The following is a 19,807-nucleotide window of genomic DNA, read 5'->3' as shown; positions in this document are numbered from 1 at the left end:
TAAAGTAGTCAAACTCAGAAACAATTAGTAAAATGGTGGCCACCAGAGGCCAGGGGTGGGAGGTAAGTACTGTTCTTCAATGGGTAAAGCATTTCTGTTTTGCAAGATAAAAAAGGTCTGCAGATCTGTTTCAAACCAATGTGAATATACCTAACACCATGGAATCATACACTTAAAACAGGTTAAGATAATAAATTTTGTGTTATATAAAACACATGCATATGTAATTTTTTAATTCATTGATACTTGGCAGGGGAAGAGGCATATTTCCTACCCTACTGCTTTGTTTGGAGGCCATTCCAGAATCTTTGTCTCCCCAGGTCTTTCTCACCTCATCTCCCGACCTTATGGCCACCTCATTGTTCCTGGTCCCTTGCTTCATGTGTTACCTCTCATTTATAGCCCTGAACCTATCACTTGTATTCACTGATCCTCTGGGCTTCACCCACCTCTCCCTTTCTTCCTTGCCTGCAAATCCTACAGAATTTGTTCTTTTTCTAAGTGCTCTGGGAAAGCCCTTAGAAGCTGCATATTAATAGCCAGTGATTAATTTATAAAGTCGAACCCTTAGCAATATTCTATACTCAAGATATTAGTGCCAAGTTTTTTTTAAGATTTTATTTATTTATTTGACAGAGAGAGACACAGCGAGAGAGGGAACACAAGCAGGGGGAGTGGGAGAGGGAGAAGCAGGCTTCCCGCGAAGCAGCGAGCCCGATGCGGGGCTCGATCCCAGGACCCTGGGATCATGACCTGAGCGGAAGGCAGGTCGAGCCACCCAGGCGCCCCTTAATGCCAAGTTTAAAGAAATTGATAAAACATCTAATGTAAAAATTTTCATATTATAAAAGCTTTAAAATTTATTCCAAACGTCAAGTAGCATTTAAACCTCACTACATTAACAAACAATCTTATGATACTATCCTGTACCACTGAATATGTGATAAAACTTTCATACAGTATCTGGTGGAAATATAAATTGGTATGAACCTTGAGAAGAGCAATTTGGCGGGGTGCCTGGGTAGCTCAGTCAGTTAAGTGTCTGCCTTCAGCTCAGGTCATGATCTCAGGGTCCTGGGATCGAGCCCCACTTCCGGCTCTCTGCTCATCAGGGAGCCTGCTTCTCCCTCTCCCTCTGCCCTTTGCCCCTGCTCGTGCTCGCTCTCTCTCTCTCTCAAAGAAAATCTTAAAAAAAAAAGCAATTTGGCAATATGTTTCAAAAACCATAAAAATATCCATGCCCTTTGACCTATTAACCCCATTGCCAGGAATTTGCTCTAAAGAAATTACAGTATAAAAGAAAAAAAAAAGGCTTATGTTAGATGTTTATTTCCAAGTTATTTCTGTACTACTGTGTGGACATTATCAAAACACACATTGTCATTTTTCTCCCACCATCCCTTTAAAATGTATTCAGTTTGGGGAGGGCGGGGAGTAATAGGAAGCAGGAGGTTGTCCTTGATTCTAGATGAGAACTATCGCAGGACCCTGCCTGCTCTGGTCACGTTCCGGTAATGACATTCTAATGGTCACATCAAGTCACAGATGTGGTCTTTTTTTTTTTTAAAGATTTTATTTATTTGACAGAGAGAGAGAGTGAGCACAAGTAGGGGAGCAGCAAGCAGAGGGAGAGGGAGAAGCAGGCTCTCCGCCGAGCGGGGAATCCAATGTGGGGCTGGATCCCAGGACGCTGCGATCATGACCAGAGCCAAAGACAGACACTTAACGACTGAGCCACCCAGGCGCCCCACAAATGTGGTCTTACTAGAGTAATTCAAAGTGTTATGATGTTCATCATATTAAGCAACAATTCCAGTTTCATTCGAAAGATTTCTCCCACTTCTCAGCTAGAGCCATCTGGTTCAGTGAGAGCGGCGAGGGAAAGCGGGGGCTCATATGCAGTCAACTTCTCTCTCCCAGCACCCCTTCACATTTCCTCCCCAACTCATTAGCTGCTGTTTTGCATGCCATGTCAAAATGGACGGAAGGCAAAGAGGTAAGTGGTTATGTCTGGGAACACTCTAACTGGCTGGTGATGAGCCAGGGAGAAGCAGTCCATCCCAGCGGTCACTCTCCTCACCCTGGGCCCTGGCACACCTCTCCACTCGGACTTCATCGTTGGAAGTCCTCACCCTCCCAGAGGGTCCTCTTGGCCAGAACTTAACTGACTCCATTAAATGACGGATAAACAAACTGTGTGTGATTATACAAGGGCATGCTACTAAGATACAAAAGAGAATGAGCTACTGACACATGCAACAACACAGACAGAGCTTAAGGATGTTACGCCCAGTGGAAAAAGTCAATCTCAAAAAGCCACATACTGCACGATGCCATTATATAACACCCTTGAAATGGTAAGATTACAGTGATGGCGAATAATAGCCCGGTGGCTGCGGGCGGTAGGGGTGGGTGTGTAGCTGTGGCATTAGGGAGGCATTTTTTTTAAGATTTTATTTATTTATTTGACAGAGACACAGCGAGAAAGGGAACACAAGCAGGGGGAGTGGGAGAGGGAGAAGCAGGCTTCCCGCAGAGCTGGGAGCCCAATGCGGGGCTCGATCCCAGGACCCTGGGCCCATGACCCAAGCCAAAGGCAGACGCTTAACGACTGAGCCACCCAGGCACCCCCATTAGGGAGTTTCTTCATAGTAATGGAGCAATTATGCACCCTGATTGCGGTGATGATTACACAAATCCACAAATCTATACATGTGATAAAATTACATAGTAACACACACGAGTGCATGTAAACATTAATGAAACCCAAAAAAAGTCTGTAACTTAGTTCATAATATCATACCAATGTCAATGTCAATTCCCCAGTTTTGAAAATGTACTATGGTTACGTAAGATGGTATCACTAGGGAAAGCAGGGTGAAGGGCACATGGGAACTCTCTATTTTTGCAACTTGTGAATCTTAAATAATTTTAAGTTTTTTTTAATGGCTCTGGCCCAGTTCTCTCTTCCCAGGGGGGCCCACCTTTGAGCCCCAGGAAACATTCTCTCATCCTTTGCCCCAACAGAGCCTGGGAGGGCAGGACCAAAGCTCGCCCCCTGGGTTCTCTGCCCTCAACTGTAGAAAGTATATTTCAAGCTCTATGTGGTCCTAAGGAAGTCCCCATCATATACTTTCGAAGAAAGCCTTTCCCCTGGGGAGTGAGGGAGGAGTCACAGCACGCATGCACCCTCACTAAGCTGACTGCTTGTGTATTCAGTCTGGCTGCAGAGGTCACGGGCTTGGACTACAGGTCCGTGAGAATTCCCCTGGCATAGTGGATGCTCTAGTCTCTGCCCAGACCTCCTCTCGGGACTGAGGCCCTCATTCCCACCCTGAGTCTCTCTGAAAACGGCTCTAAGTTGAAGAGAGCTATCTCACCCAAGGTCACGTCCCCTTCCCAGGGGCAATCTGCACCCAATGACTGGTCCACATAGAGCCATAAAGAGGCGGCCTCCTTGCTTCCACAGGGGACACCTCTGCAAGACCGTCTCAGCTTCAGACATAGTGGAGGGGCAGCTGAGGCCTTTGCAGTGACCGCATCAAAGAGCAAATACTCCCTCTGCCCAGCCCTGCTTCTTTTACTCCTCCACAGGCATTGATCCCCAAGCACTACCCAGTGAACCTCCTATATACAAATCTCCATCACAGAGTCCTTCCTGGGGAACCTGACCTTTGACACTTGGTGAACTCCACATATGATGGTCAGCCTCACCCTCACTTTGGAATCTGCTATCTACTCAATCGGCGCCTGAATCAAAAGTGAAAAAGGAAAAGCCCCACTTAACGCCATAGGAATAACCAAAGAGACATTTATTAATAAATCATGGCAAATCAGCTCTATGGAATATTAAATAGCCAGTAAAAATTATGAACATTTTGCAGCAAAATACTCTGGAAAAATGACCATGTTCTAATATTAAAAGAATACAATGTTGATTCTGGACTTGGAAAAAGCACTAAAGGACATCTTGGGAATATTTGGAAAAATTTGAATATAGAATGCGTATTGTATATTACCATTGCATCAATGTTAAATTTCCTAGACATGAAAATAATATTGTGATTATGCAGAAAAATGACTTTGTTCTTAGGAAATCCTGCTGTTGTATTTATAGCCAGTCTCTTGGTATCTGCAACTTGCTTTCAAAGGGTTCAGCAAACAATTGTGACCAAGAGAGAGAAAGAGAGAGAGAACTCTTTTCCTGCAAAGAGCAAGAATACTCTCTGCAGTGATCTTAGTCCCATTCCTGTGCTAAATGCTCCCCCTTGTGTACCAAGAGAGCAGAATGCACTCATCAAAATGCACTTTAAACCTCCTCTGTGTAATGGGAAAGCAAGACCCTAAGACTTTTACAGAAGGCAATCAAAGGATGGCACGTTTTAGTATACTCCTTCCCGACCTGCAACCAGCAGTGTAGTTCCTGTCCCCCAGCTTGCTCTCCATGGTGTCAAAATTGGAGTTTCACTTCTGGTGGAGGGAAGGCATAGTCGGCAAGGGGTGGATAGGAGGGTACCTATAGTCTTGTCGGTGAAGGACATGGACTCTAGAATCAAATAGTCCTGGGAATGAATCCCACTTTGTCTACTTCCTAGCTGAGTGACATCTGTTGAGCGTTAGCTTCCTTGTCTGTGAAGAAGGGGTGATAACAGCACTTATTATCAAAGGGTAACTGGGGAGACTAAATGAGATAATGCAGACCAAGACATAGCCTAGGGCATGGCTCACCACTTAAGAGTTAGAGTCCAGTATACATTAGTCATTATGATGATCTATTAACCTCTTCTCGAGGAGACTTACAAGAGAGTTCCTTGGAAGTCCTACTGCCTTGTAGAGCATAGTTTGAAAAATACTACCCTGGAGTATCTGATTTGTAGACTTTAATCTTTGGTGAGAATCCATCCCATTTTTTTTTTCCTAGAAAACTATGCTTACTAGTATTATATTGAAGACAAGAAATAATTTTTTTAAAAACTCCCTGTTGGGGGTACTTGCACTAAAAATTAGGACTATTTCAATAGTGATCTTTCCTAAGTGATTCTCAAGAAAATGGACATTTTTAGTTCTCTGCCAATTTTTCTGCTCACCATTATGCCCCCTCTGGGTCCTCTGCTTTTGACACTCTAATCATGGTCTCCTCCAAGGCAAGTCACTCTCATGTCCCATGTCAAGATGCCTGGAGAATCTCTTTCATGCTCCCCAAGGTCAGGCACCCAACTGCCTACGCTTCTGCCTTCGGCCCTCTTCCTCTCGCTCGCTCTCTTCCTTTCAACAAATCCCCGTGGAGCATCTATTCTGCATGAGAACAAGACACAGTTCTTGCTGGTCTTGGGTACAAAATTACTAAGACCATAGTTCCTGCCTTTTATGAGCTTATATTAGAGTTAGACTCTTGTAGGAAACCCAGACGTGTAAAAAGACCCAGGGAGGCATTATAACAGATACTAAACATAGTCTAGCAGAAAACAACATCAGGAACCCACTGGGCTAAGGAGACCTGGATTAAAATCCTAGATTTGCTACAGACTGGACTTGTGAGCTTGAACAAGTGAAATCACCTCGCTGCGCCTACAGAGTATCATCTGTAAACCGCCTTAGGTTGGGTTCCCCCAAAGTCGACCTTGAGACAGGGACTGGGGTACAGGTAGTTTACCTGAGAGGGGATCCTGGGAAGCACCAGCATGGGGTGGGGGGTGAGTCAGGGGAGGCAAGGAAGCAGGTTACTGAGCAGGTGCCAAGCAGGTATGCCGTGTGGGCAGCTGGGGACCAATCCTGCTTGGGATGCCAGGAGACCTGTAGCACCTCCCTCAAGAGTGTATCCTCCGAGGAACAAGCAAGCTGAAGCATTCACCCTCCAGTCCCTGAGCATCAGCTGCTGAGGACAGCTCCAGGGCGGATTAACTCTTCCATGCGTCCAGCCAAGCACGTCAGGCCAGGGAGAGCCTCTCATGGACAACACCAGGGCTTCACTTAGGTGAGGAAGAGTACGGGGAGATGGGAACTATCAGGGAGGTGGGCACTGACAGCATCTGCTGCACCTTCTGGAAGAACCGTTTTGGCAGACATGAAAGCCTTGAGCAGAGTAGCTGGCAGAAGCGTTAAATGCACCAGAACGTACAAGCAGGATGAAATACCTCCTCAGTGACCCATCCCTGCATGACAGAGTATGCTAACCATGTTGTTCTCTACTGGCTTCCTTTTCAGCCTTCAACCGGTACAAACCCCACCAAATCCTTGAGGGAAATCGCCCAGATCCACCCTTCCATGTCCATGGAACCCTCCCTAGTTCTGACCCTATCGGTTTGCATGTGGAGGCCCTTCCCCCTGGTCTCCCCCCTCCTGCCTCTGCCGACCCCAACCTGCCAACCCCATAAGGACACTCTGCAAAGTGCTAGTCTTCCCACAGCCCTCTGCTGTTTAAGAGCTTGCCACCAGAGCCCCTTTTCTCCTACAAGATTAAGCCCTAAATCTCATCTTGTGGTTTGAGACAGGCCACCCCATTACTTCCCCAGGTTCTCATTTCTATGATCCATGCTGCTCTCAAAGAACAATGCCCTAATTTTGCCTTTGGATTTATTTCAACGTGCCTGCATCTTCATTTTGTGAGATAGTATTAATTCTGGAATCAGACACAGGTTCAAATCACGTTCCTCTATGTATTAACTGTGCTCCTCTGGCTAAGTTGCCCATGCCCGTTTCCTCATCTGAAAAATGGGGATAATACTAATTCCTACTCCATCGGGTTGTTGCAAGGATAATAATTTTATACACAGAAAGTAGCTTTGAGCAATGCTAGGTACAAAACGAGTACCCAATAAATGTGAGCTGTCATTATGGGTTCCCTTGAGGTGTTAAGATTCTTAAAACAAGAGGAATCTACTAAGAAGGGTTAGTCTCTTTGCATGAGCTCATGGATCTCCTGAGCCTTTCTGCACCCAAAGTGCAGCTCAAAGCCCTATGCAGCACAGAAACACATCCTTCACCAGTACACAAACCACTCCTCTGCTGCTCAGAGGTCTCACCTTCACTCTGAGCAGCAAAATCACAGGTTAGAGCTGTTGAAGACGAGGCTAAGAGCAGTATAATGGAAGAACAACTGGGGGCATGTTTCCTCATTCCGCAGGCTCTCACCATGGGAACATTACCTCCAGGTTCTATTAAGTGTGCCTCACACACCCTGACTTTTCCTGCTGTTGGTCAAAGCGATTTTCACAACAGAGCGTGCCTGAAGCTGACCTGTTAAAAGTTGTGTGTGTTTAAAAAAAAAAGTATGTGGGTAAATGTGTAAGTGATGGAAAGTGTCGTTTTTTTTTTTTATTTTAAATCTATTTCTGGGCACCTGGGTGGCTCAGTTGGTTAAGCGACTGCCTTCGGCTCAGGTCATGATCCTGGAGTCCCGGGATCGAGTCCCGCATCGGGCTCCATGCTCAGTGGGGAGTCTGCTTCTCCCTCTGACCCTCCCCCCTCTCATGTGCTCTCTCTCTCTCTCTCATTCTTGCTCTCTCAAATAAATAAATAAAATCTTTGAAAAAAAATCTATTTCTAACAAGTGATATATTCAGAGATCACAATTGTAAAAACAGAAAAGGGTACACAATGAAGTTTCCCTCCCTTCCCGACCCCAGACACCTGGTTCTCCTCCCCAGAGGCAACCAAAATTACCAGTTTCTTTCGGATATTGGATATTCTTTTACATATTCTGTCCAAACACAAGCCAATACATATGTATTTTTCTCTTTTAATACACACTGTTTCACATGCTTTTTAAATACCCGATACAAAAGAATATAACCTAAGTTAACACGAAAGAATAAAAACATCACCACTCAGCTTAAGGAGCAGCCTGGCTCATTTATTTTCACAGCTTCACAATATTTTCCTCTACAGGTGGATTACAGTTCGTCCCATCAGGCCCCAGGGAACGGGCCTGCAGGTGGTTTCCAATCCTGGGCTGTTATCCTCAGGCTGCAGTGAGTAACTTGTTTATCCGCATCGTACATATGTGCAGATCTGGAAGACAAATTCCTACGTCGGGGATGACTAAGTCAAAGAGTATTTTTATAGGTCATTTTTAAAGATAGATATCTGGGTTACCCTCCACAGAGGTGGAGCCAAATTGGTTTGTTTTTTTAAGTTTCCAAGATGCCTAGAAGCCCAACAGGTGACAAAGTCATTTAAGTGACAGACTAAGAGGATGGGAAAGCCAAAGGATCACTTTAAAATGACATTTAAAAAAGATATGGCACATATTTTGCATGAAACCAGTGTCAGCAATTTAAAACACTTTACCTTTCGGAGTATTAATCCTTTCAGAGTATGAAAACTTCTGTCTCTCTCTCTCTCTCTCTCTCTCACACACACACACACACACACACACACACACACACACAATCTCAAAATAACCTTAAGTGAAACAACCAAAGCCCAGAGAGGTTAAGTGATTTCCCCAAGGTAACACAGCATGTGGTGAACAAAAAGCACAGCTGTAATGGTGACTAAGGACTGAAACCTGATTTTTCTTGTATTCTGAGTGCAGGAACTAGGCCTCCTCCACACCTGGCCTTAGAGATCACAACAGCTCTGCACCCTGTGGGCCTTGAGTGGGAAGTGACTCATTCATCACCCACGATTCTAGAAACGGTGTGGGCCAGCACAGTGACTGTATTAACATTTTGCCCCTCAATTTCTTTCCAATGTCTTCCCAGAAATTGCTCTAAAACTCCAGGTCCCCATGGAAACCTCAGGAAAGCCTGTCTGCTAACTCTAAGCGAAATTCAGCTCTGACTGCTCCCTTGTTAACAAACGGGTGTTATTAAAAGCCTGGCCCCAGCAGACGCCTGCTGTAGCTCACAGCCAAAGCCACACTCTCCGTGGCTGAGAGGGTAAAAGAGATAGTCCGTTCTAGTGCCAGGCTATGTGGTCAGCTTGGAGGAAAGGGGGACATCCCCTGAGCCCCACCGTCACAGTCCGACACAGGACAAGGTGTTTTCTGGGCACGTTTGTGGAGTGGGGAGCCCACTGAGAGTGTGGGTGACGCTAATAAAATCACCTCGCGACGATCCTGGCCACCTGCAGAAGTCATCTGTGATGTGCCCTCCAGACCGAGAGGTGAAAGAGCAGAGGCCTGAGAGTTTGTGATTTAAGAAAGCTGCGTGGGCAAGGCCAGCACGATCTAAAACGGAACAGAACCTCATCAGAGCGAGGAACCCAAGGGGCAAGAATTGAACAGCACTGACCCGGCATTATCCAGAGATGCAGTGGTTGGGAGACTTGATCTTCCAGACTCTGCTGGCGACAGAATTGTTCCTTCATGAAAACAGTCGAGGAATACTTGCTGAGTACCTACAGGGCCAGACACTGCTAGCCTGAGTAAGGCAGAGCCAGCGCCCTTGGTCTGGTGAAGGGGGACAGCAAACAGGCTCTTAAATAAATCTATACACGAGGTCATTTCCATTAGTGACAACTGCTATGAAGGAAAGAAGTGATGAAGTGACGTGACCTTGGCTGGTCGGGCAGCTTGGATTAGTGGACTTGGAGCTGGGAACTAAATGTCAGGGAGCGGTCAGCCCAGAGAAGATATGGGAAGGAGGGGACAAGCCAGAGCAAGCAGAATGTGAGGTCCCTCAGGAAGGAATGGGCTCGGCCTGGTTCACAACACAACCTTCATGGGGATGACAAGAAGGGGTATGGACCGGGAGTTGTGGAGCTGGAGCCACAGAGGCGGGACGGTCCAGACCACACAGGGCCTTGAGGGCCTCGGAAAGATTTTGTCTTAAGTTCCTGTTGAAGCCACCGCAGAGTAGCAGGGACGGGGGTTTGTTGTTTTAAAGCAGGGGACTGAGGTGCTCCGGTCTGTATTTTTAAAAGACCACTCTGGCTGCTTTGTGGAGATATAGATGGCAAGGTGGGAAGGAGACAAGAAAAAAAGCAGGGAGTCTTATTAGGGCTGGTGCCCAAGGATGAAATATCCCTGCAGGCCATCCAGCATTCTTTCCTCCATGTCGATGCTCAAGAAAGACAGTAGGGGGGGCGCCTGGGGGGCTCAGTCGGTTAAGCGTCTGCCTTTGGCTCAGGTCATGACCTCAGAGTCCTGGGATCGAGCCCCAAATCAGGCTCCCTGCTCAGCAGAGAGGCTTCTTGTCCCTCTCCTGTCCCTCAACCCTGCTCGTGCTCTCTCTCTCTCTCTCTCTCGCTCTGCTCTCTCTCAAATAAATAAGATCTAAAAGAAAAGAAGAGAGACGAGAAGCGAAGCGAAGCGAAGTGAAGCGAAGCGAGCGAACCAACCATGGGACGGATCTAGTCATAGGGAGTAGCCCCCAGAGCAAGAGCTGCGTGGTGTTAGGCCCGTGGGCGAGGACGGCAGGCCTGGAGGACAGGTCTCTGGTATCATCAGAGCTCTTTGGAGGGGTAGAAGTGGTTAATCCCTTCATAAAGGAAGAACTGCACAAGGGACAGGGACACAGCAGTCTCTCCTTGGTCCCCTTTCCCCTTAGCTCCCCCATTTCTCTGCTCCCTTTACTACAGTACTCTGCCTCCTTCCTCCCGCTCTCTCCTGAATCCATTCAACCACTTCCATCCCCGTTGCTCTGAAGACCTCCATGTTGCCAAAGCCAACAGTCACCTCGGTCCTCCTCAGCTTACTCTACTGATCAGCAACATCTGATCTGATCCCTCTCTCCCTCTGGACTTTCCTGGTTTTCTCTTCGTCCCCCAACCCCCACTCCTGCCCCCACCCACCCTCTCTGTCCATTTCTGGTACCTTCTCGACTCTCCTGAACCCTAGATGTAAAAGTCCCCAGGGCTAGGTCCCCAGACCTCTTCCCCATCTACACCCAGCATCCCCGTCATCTCCTACAGCCCTGTGCCTTCAAACACTAGCTCATGTCCCCCATTGTATATTCCCAGCCTGAATCTCATCCCTGAATCCCAGACTCCTTTACCCAACTCCTATTTGACATCTCATCTAAGACATCCAACTGGCATCTCAGATTTAACATGTCCAGAATGAAACTTCCTGCTCTTCCTCCCCCAAAAGGCTCCACCCACAATCTTTCCCCAACTCAATAAATAGCAACCACCTTTTTACACATCGTACATGTTCACCGTCTGTCCACTCCACCAGAATGTAGGCTCTATGAGCACCGGGGCTTTGTTTTCTCCACTGCTCAATCACCGGGGCAGGAGCAGTGCTTGGCACAGAGTAGGAGCTATCTGTCAGACGGATGAAACACCTCCTCCAGGAGGGCTCCCCACCCCTTTTTTTTTTAATTTTTTTATTGTTATGTTAATCACCATATATTACATAATTTGTTTTGGTGTACTGTTCCATGATTCATTGTTTGTTCATAACACCCAGTGCTCCACGCAGAATGTGCCCTCCTCAATACCCATCACCAGGCTAACCCATCCCCCCACCCTCCTCCCCTCCAGAAACCTCAGTTTGTTTTTCAGAGTCCATCATCTCTCCTGGTTCGTCTCTCCCCACCCCTTTAACCAGATCCTTCTCCCACCTCACGGAGCTGTTACCTCTCCTTGATAGCAGGGTGCACAGCTGCCATTGTGTGGTCATTTGCATGATTCTTTGATTGACGTCAGTCTCTACCGTCAACCTGTAACCCACAGGAGGGCAGGTGCTACTCTGGTTTCAGTTAGCAGCATCTAACCTGGAGCCTGGCACAGAGCAGCCCTTCCGTAGGTAAAAATAATAATATTTTTAAATGAATAAATAGGTAATACAAGCTATGGGACCTTGCTCCAGAAAAATGTGCTCATATCATCATACACAATGTGTGCTGGGACTGCACGTTAGGAATTCTTGGTTTTAAACCTTTCAGGCCACCCTAATAAAATACCACAGACTGAGTGGCTTAAAAACAACAGGAAGTTATTGCTCACAGTTCTCGATGCTGTAAGTCCAGTGAGGGTACCCGCATGGCCAGCTGAGGTCGTAGGCTGCACACTTATCATTGTGTCCTCACATGGGAAGGGGCTAGGGAGACTTCTGGGATCTCTTTCAGGACAGTGCTAACCCCATCCATGAGGGCGCCACCCTCAGGAACTAATCACCTGCCAAAGGCCCCCACCTCCTAATACCATCACCTCTGTGGGTTAGGATTTCAACATACGGATTTGGGAGAGGGAGAGGGACACAAACATTCAGACCACAGCCCCCTTGCTATATTACAACAGGCTAAACCTACACTGCGGTTTCTACAAGTATGAAATACAGGGATATTGTCCCCTCCTTGTTCCTCAGCCACAGCACACACAGAAGTAGATCTCTTGACAGAATGTTCTAATTAGTTGGAGATACGTGTGAATGCTCTCGGAACTGGCACAGACAATGTGTCAACAAGACTGGGAGGGAGCACAGTGAGACAAAGGGCAAAAGAAGACCCAAAGAGAAGCCCTCCCACAGAGCATTCTTGTCATTTCTTCACCAAGAGCAAAATGACTCTGGTGGTGTCAGTTGCGTGTCCCACAACCAAATTCAATCTCATCAACTGGCTACAGCTGCCTTAGGTGCACAACCACATACCATTTCATTGATTTTATAATTAACATCGCTAACAGAAATGCATCTAGAGAACCTCATAAACATACATTCATTCCTTCACCAAATGTTTATTGAGCATCCTCCATGCACCTCACACTGCAAGAGAACGTCTTATGGGGGACGACTTAGCCCCTTTTGTCCCTGCGAGTATCGGACGCTGAACTGTAATTGCTCCAGCACTCGGCCTGGAGACTCACTGCCATTATAACTGGACAGCCTCTTTACCTCAGTGTTCTGTGAAGGTGACAGAAGGACTTGTTGCAGAGACTGTCATTAACCTCCAGAAAGAGTTCTATATACTCAACATGTACACCTGCACCCAACACACAGAAGCAGCAGGTGCCGATACGAGTCTCCAGCAAGTCCTCACCAGAGAGCTGATGATCACCCCTGAACAGGGCAGCTAAGTGAATAATTCTGGTTCAGGCTGGACTTTCCTTTCTGTTCCTTGGGATCTTCATATATTTCCACGTTTTCTGGTTCTATACCTTCTGTACTACAATAGTTACTTCCTTCCTCCAAGGCCTTTTTAAATAATTACAGGACAGTTCTTCAGTTGGGCTTATGTTTGTTCAAAGTGTAATCTTGTAAGTGCCAATTTTTTATCAAAAGATTTCTGTAGACCATGTTCTGCAAAGGCTAGCTTTCTGCTTACTTGCTAATGAGTGATGTGGCAGCTCACTGTCCCTTAAACCTGAGCACTCTGCATCTACCACCTTCTTTTATACAGTTCTGCCTTGCTCACCATGGCCTAACTCTGCAAGTGGTAGGCATGCAATAGACAGGGGGTGGATGGATGACGGAGGAAGGGAAGATGGGGAGGAGCGACGGACAGAAGTAGGAAAATTACCTCCTTGTAACGTCTACCTCTGTTCTCCAAAATCTATTCAAGGCAAATGAGTATGACTTCCTATTCCCCTAATGGTATATATCTGGTATGTCCCAGGCTTCCAACCACTAGTAAGTACAAACCTATCACATTTATAGTAATCCCAAATCTTGATGATTTAAGCACACCTTCACCAAGTCCAGCTTTTTAGAACAGCATTCTCCACCAAAAGTTTCCACGAAGCATCAGGGGCACTCATTATTACAAGCTGAGTGTACTCAAGTTCCCACCAGCTTGCGAGTCCCACAGAAGGTCATTTTCTACTTCAAAGTCATGATGAAACGGGTCCACAGAGAATCATGCTCCTGCTCTGTTGCTCTGAATCAACCACTCAACCACCGAAACTCCAACCTTTGTCAGAATGCTGATCTCCTCCTCCTGACCAAGACCAGCTCCCTCCAAGGTTCTCACAGAGCCATGTTGAGCCCTGACAGCTCCTTCCTTTCATTCCCAGAAGACGGGGCTTTCACGAAGGTGGAGGAGGTGAGGCCAGAGTGCACTGTGAAGGGGGAGCAACGGGGAGGCACACCTCACACCGTAACTGCCACCTGCAGTCCCTCTAATCTCCAGTCATTGATCGGCCTGAACCACTCAGCCGTATGTCTCCCCAACTCGGGTGTCACTTTCTCTCAGGAACCTGTTTTTCTCTCATCTAGCAAGGACTGCTTTCAGGACTCCTAGGCCATCAGATAGGCCTGAACATGTATGAACCATAAATGAAAACAGGGCTCATTTGGCATCTTTCCCACAAGGCTCCTAACCTCATGCAAAAAAAGAGGTATTAATGGGCATAATGGGCATCTGTTTTTCAGTGTTCCTGAACATTTTGTGAAGGGCAATAATTCCACCAACATTGCAGGACACCGAAGGGTGGCTTGCACAAGCACACAGAGGCTCTGACTCCACACAGAAACCCAGTCCAAAAATACCCTGTCACAAGTGCCTGAATGGGCACTAGATTATTTAGGGAGGGCCAAACTGCTAAGTCAAGACTCACCCAATAATTCCGTGACTTAAAGAAATACACAAGGTTGGCTCTGAGGACTTCCACGTATAAGACTCAGCTCCATAGGGTCATTCAGGAGTCCAGGCTGATGGTGGCTCTGCTATCTTCAATGGGCAGCTTCCGAGGTCATTCTAGTGCTCAACCACTCCATCAGTAGGCAAGGGGGTGTAAAGGACTGGGTAGGCTGTGTTTCACCGTCAGCCCCTTACATTCTAATGGTGAGAACCTGGTCACATGGTCACACCTCGCTGCAAAGGAGGCTGGGAACTGTAGTCCCTGGCAGAACAGCCACACATCAGCTACAACTCTTACTCTAGAACAAGGGACAGCAAATTATAGCCTAACGGTCAAACCCTCGAGTCCCTGGATTTTATAAACAGTTTTCCTGGAGCACAGCCATACATTCATGCAGAGTTGAGCAATTATGGCAAAGACCTTATGGCATGCAAAGCCCAAAGTATTTACTATCTGGCCCTTTATAGAGAACATTTGCGATTCCCATTTTTAGGGAAAAAAAAAAAAAGCATGCATTCGGTGGGACAACTAGCAGTCTACACTTTCAAAATTTAACTCAGAAACTGTTAGAAAGACACATAGACGAAAATGTTCCTTCAAGCAGTTTTGTCATACCAAAAGACTAGAAACAACTTAAAAAGGACTGTGAAATTATGGACCATGCATACCACAGAATACAATGTAACCCTTAAAAAGAATGAGGAAGTTCAACATGTACTGATTAGAAAATATCCAAGTATTTTAACTTTAAAAAGTAAAATGCAGAACAATGTTTAGAATGTTACCACTTACGGGGGTGAAAAAAAAAAACAGAACTTAATATATAACACCTATATGCTAACATGGGCATAAAAATTCCTGGAAGGACATAAAAAAAACTGAAGACAGATTGTTTCTGGATAGAGAAATCAAAAAATGGAAGGACGGAGGACTTTTTACCATATACTTTTATATATTTTGAATTTGCATAATGCTCATGCACCACCTATTTTTAAAATAATTAAAAATTAAACTCAAAAAACCATACACACAAAACAGTTTGCCTTTACTTTCATTGCTAACCAACCCCTCTTCTGAAAGACATAAACCTTCTTACAAGCCATGGTAGTATCTCCCATCAGAGAGTCAGTTCTACTGACCTGGGAACCATTTTACATTGTAGAATTTGCTTCCCTGCTCCGTCATGTGTCAGATTCTCAGAGATACCTCATTTCTCTTATTTTCATAGTCAACTTACAAATTCTATTTTAGTCCCCTGCTTTTCTTGAAAGTTCCTCTTTGCAAACAGACAGCATTTATCAGTATTTATTCAGTTCTCTCACACATGTTGGGTATAAAGAGAAGCAACCCTGACCTTAGAGAAAAATTAAGCATAGAAAGACAAAAGTACAGTTCCTGATAAACAACTTTCAAGAAAAATCTTGCAAGGGAACCTACCTTTCAGTTAAAACTGATGGCAATCCAACTCACACAAGCTGAAGAGAAAAAGGAATCCACTGGTTTATGTAACTGGGAAGTTCCAAAGTTGCTGCTGGCTTGAAGCAACAGAAAGATCCAGGCACTCAGAAATGCCTTCAGGGTTTTTGCTCTGCTCTCAGCTCTGCCGGGCGGCATTCTGCAATGGGCCCTTCAGTGGCAGTCAGGATGCATGGGGAGCCCCAAACTCCCAGGCCCCTAGTTTAACATTCCTCATGGAGAGATTTTTTTTTTCTCCTTGAATGTCAATACAGCAAATCCAGAGGACTTTGTGACAGGTCATTCTTAGACTTGTCCACGGTTGGCTCCAAGCCTGTTCCAGCTTAGGCCAAAGGCCTTTCCATTTGGGCCACCAGGACTAAACAAAATGTACAAAGAAGAGGTTCCCGTAAGGAGCTGTAGCAGTGGGGAGTGGTAGGTAGAAAAAAACAACAAATGTCCTCTTTTGCTTCTAACTCAAGATTGTGACCACTGGACATTTTAACAGGCTTAAAACTTTAAACCGTGCTTCCTACACTGGCAAGAAGTAAGGGGTTTTCAATTTCAAGACAAGTTGGCTGCAAAGTTCAAACTTATACACACACACTGTCTGATTTGTCTGTACTAGACAAAATTATGAATACCAGATTGGAAACCTGCTCATAAATTGGCAAAAAAAAAAACTCTCTAAAAATGCAGTTTGTAAATCAGATTACAATCTTTTGGTCCCTCTGAAACTTTCTGCTCAAGACAAAGCATTTCCGTACTATAGCCTGCCAAAATTTATCTTCTTCATTTTAGCCGCATGCTTTTTAAATGACCATCTAAAAGTCAACAAAGATATGTAAGTATGAGGTCTATAATTAGTTCTAAATTATAAAATAACTTAAGAGGTGGTGTTTCTGTTCCTCTTACCAAAGGTTCATTCACTTTCTCCCAGAAGCCTCCTGGTCAGCTGAACCAAACGGATATATGACATTTCCCTTGATTGATTCTTGAGTAACAACTGCAGGTGTCCCTCCATAGCACAAGGCAGAGGATCTACATTAAATGAAAGTTTCTCAATAAGCTGAAAACTCATCTAAGATCAAAAGCCTGGACATCCTTGCTTTTAGAAATTGCTCACTGTTACAGGAGAATCATGAAGACATGCGTGAGAGTTAACACTGTATATGCCGGTTTCATGCCAAACATCTTTCATTTGGAATTATATGATGAAAGCCAAATTTCCAAAACATCTTCAAGAAGGAAGATCGATACATGTATTTTAAAGTAATGGTTCCCGTCTACAAGTAAGATATTCTTGGGTATCTCAGATCATCAAGGGTGACACAAAATCTTCAAAACAAAATTACTTTTAAATCAATTTTATTTAAAAAACATATATAAATAGGCCAAATAACACTCAAGCCTGAGAGGGCTGCAATCTTTTCTTAAGAACATAATAGTCCAGAAAGACTAATACTTATTGCTGATTCAGCTCACAGTACCAGCCCTCTTCAAGCAGCAGTACAATCACCAGCACACATTTTATGGGCAACTTTGAGGTGCATGAGGGAGTCACAGACCAATGAGCCACAGCCTTGCCCTCAAGGAGCTTACAGTGTAGCTGGAGAGAAACAAAACATCCAGAACAGACACAAAGTCCACACATTTATCATAACAAAAGCAATTACTGGCATAAGTTATCACATGTTTTAACAAATGAGTGTTGGAATATCTTAGCAAATACACACTACATCAAGTTTCAACCTAACATATCCAAAAAAAAAAATCGTGTTTTTTTTTTTTTAATTTCTTTCATTCATTCATGTTTCAACTCAACTGAATTAAAAGAGGAAAATATAATTCCAAGCCAAATGTACCATAGTGTTTGCTGTCCCCAATGAAGGGATGAACTGTTCGTGTCCTAGAATTTCTCCATGGTTCTACATCCAGATGTCAAGTTCAGTAGTTCTGACTGCCAAACCGATGTACGAATTCAGATAGGGAGTAGACAGCTCCCCATCCTACCTCAGGATCCATACTGATAAAATCATTCAGGTTCATTTTGGAATCTAAAAAATTCATGAAAGAAATGTCCATTGAAAACACAATAAAACAACCCAGGGACCAAAAGTAGGGAAAAGTATTCAAGTGGAGAAGGGTTCAATATCACTTCTGCAGTATTCTTGTCTCAAACGCGTAACTCAATCTAATCATGACAAAACATCACACAAACCCAAACTGGGGGGACACTCTACCAAATAACTGACCAGTACTCTTCTAAACTGTAAAAGTTATAGAAAGGATAAAAAAAGAAATTGTCAGAGATTGCAGGGGACTGAGGAGACAGAACAACTAAATGTAATGTCGTGGGGTAGATTCTGGACCAGAGCAAAGAAATTAGTGGGAAGACTTGCAAAAGTTAAGTAAGGTCTGTAAGTCAACAGTACTGGATCAATATATATTTTTTTAAATATTTATTTATTTGACACAGAGAAAGCACAAGCAGGGGGAGCAGCAGGCAGAGGGAGAAGCAGACTCCCTGCCGAGCAGGGAGCCCGATGCGGGACTCGATCCCAGGACCCCGGGATCATGACCTGAGCCGAAGGCAGACGCTTAACCGACTGAGCCACCTAGGCGCCCCTGGATCAATATATTTATATCAAGTACATCATTTTCTTGGTTTCAATAATTACACTATGGTTATATGAAATTCAACATTAGTGGAATCTGAGTAAAAGGTATATGGGAATGCTCAATAGTGTTTTAGCAAATTTCTCAGAAGTCTAAAATTATTTCAAAATAAAAACTTAAAAATGCATGAAGGAGGGCACTTGATGGAATGAGCCCTGGGTATTATATGCAACTGATGAATCACTAAACTCTACCTCTGAATCTAATAATACATTATATGTTAATTAATTGATTTTAAATAAAATTTTTAAAAACAAAAAGCATGAATAATCAAACTGCCAATTAATTGGATTCAACTGCCAATTACATGAAATTCAGAGGCTACAAAAGAGATACAATCAGCAAAATCCAGACTGCTTCTCCCAGACCCAGTTTCTTCAACAAATACGTAGGAAAACAAGGGTTGGGCAAGGAATCTATATATTAAAAAAGACTCTTAGGAGACATAACCAAACACAATGTGGGGCTTTCATTTGGACACTGATTCAAATAAAGAAACTGTACAAAAAAAAGATGATATGGGGGCGCCTGGCTGGCTCAGTCAGTAGAGCATGTGGCTCTTGATCTCGGGGTCGTGAGTTCGAGCCCCATGCTGGGTGTAGAGATTACTTAAAAATAAAATCTTAAAAAAAAAAAAAAAAAGGATGATGACTTTATGACTTTTTTCTTTTTTTAAGATTTTATTTATTTATTTGACAGAGAGAGACACAGTGAAAGCAGGAACACAAGCAGGGGGAGTGGGAGAGGGAGAAGCAGGCTTCCCGCTGAGCAAGGAACCCGATGTGGGGCTCGATCCCAGGACCCTGGGATCATGACCTGAGCCGAAGGCAGACGCTTAACAACTGAGCCACCCAGGTGCCCCGACTTTATGACTTTATAACTGTGAATGTGAACACTGGCTAGAGAGCTATATGATGATTTTAAAGAATTACTGTTAAGTTTTTTAGATGTAATAACGGTATAGTGGTCATATTTAAAAAAAAAAAGAAAGAAAGCCTTATATTTTAGAGATCCATACTGAAATATTTAGAGTTGAAATGACATAGTATTTGGGATTGGCTTCAAAATAATACGAGAAGGGGGAAAGTGGATGGGATACAAATGAATTGACTGGCCGTGAACTGATAACTGTTGAAAGTCTGACATACTATTTTGTCTAGCTTGGTATATGATTTAAATTCTCCACACTAGGGGCGCCTGGGTGGCT

General features: G+C 44.6%; 1 protein-coding gene across 3 annotated transcripts in view; it reads right to left on the bottom strand.

Annotated features, from left to right (window-relative positions):
• NTAQ1 (N-terminal glutamine amidase 1) overlaps positions 1-19,807 on the bottom strand; it is a 44,475-nt gene that overhangs the window by 8,631 nt on the left and 16,037 nt on the right. The window contains exon 6 of one of the 3 annotated variants that reach the window (XM_025871073.2): positions 7,832-8,010. The exons of 1 other annotated variant lie outside the window; for it this stretch is intronic. In XM_025871073.2, the coding sequence (XP_025726858.2) occupies positions 7,961-8,010 (50 nt within the window). In that variant the 3' untranslated portion in view covers positions 7,832-7,960. Of the gene's footprint in view, positions 1-7,831; positions 8,011-17,272; positions 17,979-19,807 lie in introns of those variants that run through there. One more of the 3 variants, XM_025871072.2, reaches the window with a different exon arrangement.

The sequence above is a fragment of the Callorhinus ursinus genome, unplaced genomic scaffold, assembly GCF_003265705.2.
Source record: "Callorhinus ursinus isolate GAN/ISIS: 27379988/994484 unplaced genomic scaffold, GSC_fseal_2.0 scaffold5, whole genome shotgun sequence".
In the NCBI taxonomy this organism is placed as follows: Eukaryota; Metazoa; Chordata; class Mammalia; order Carnivora; family Otariidae; genus Callorhinus; species Callorhinus ursinus.
This window is presented reverse-complemented; position numbering and strand designations above follow the sequence as displayed.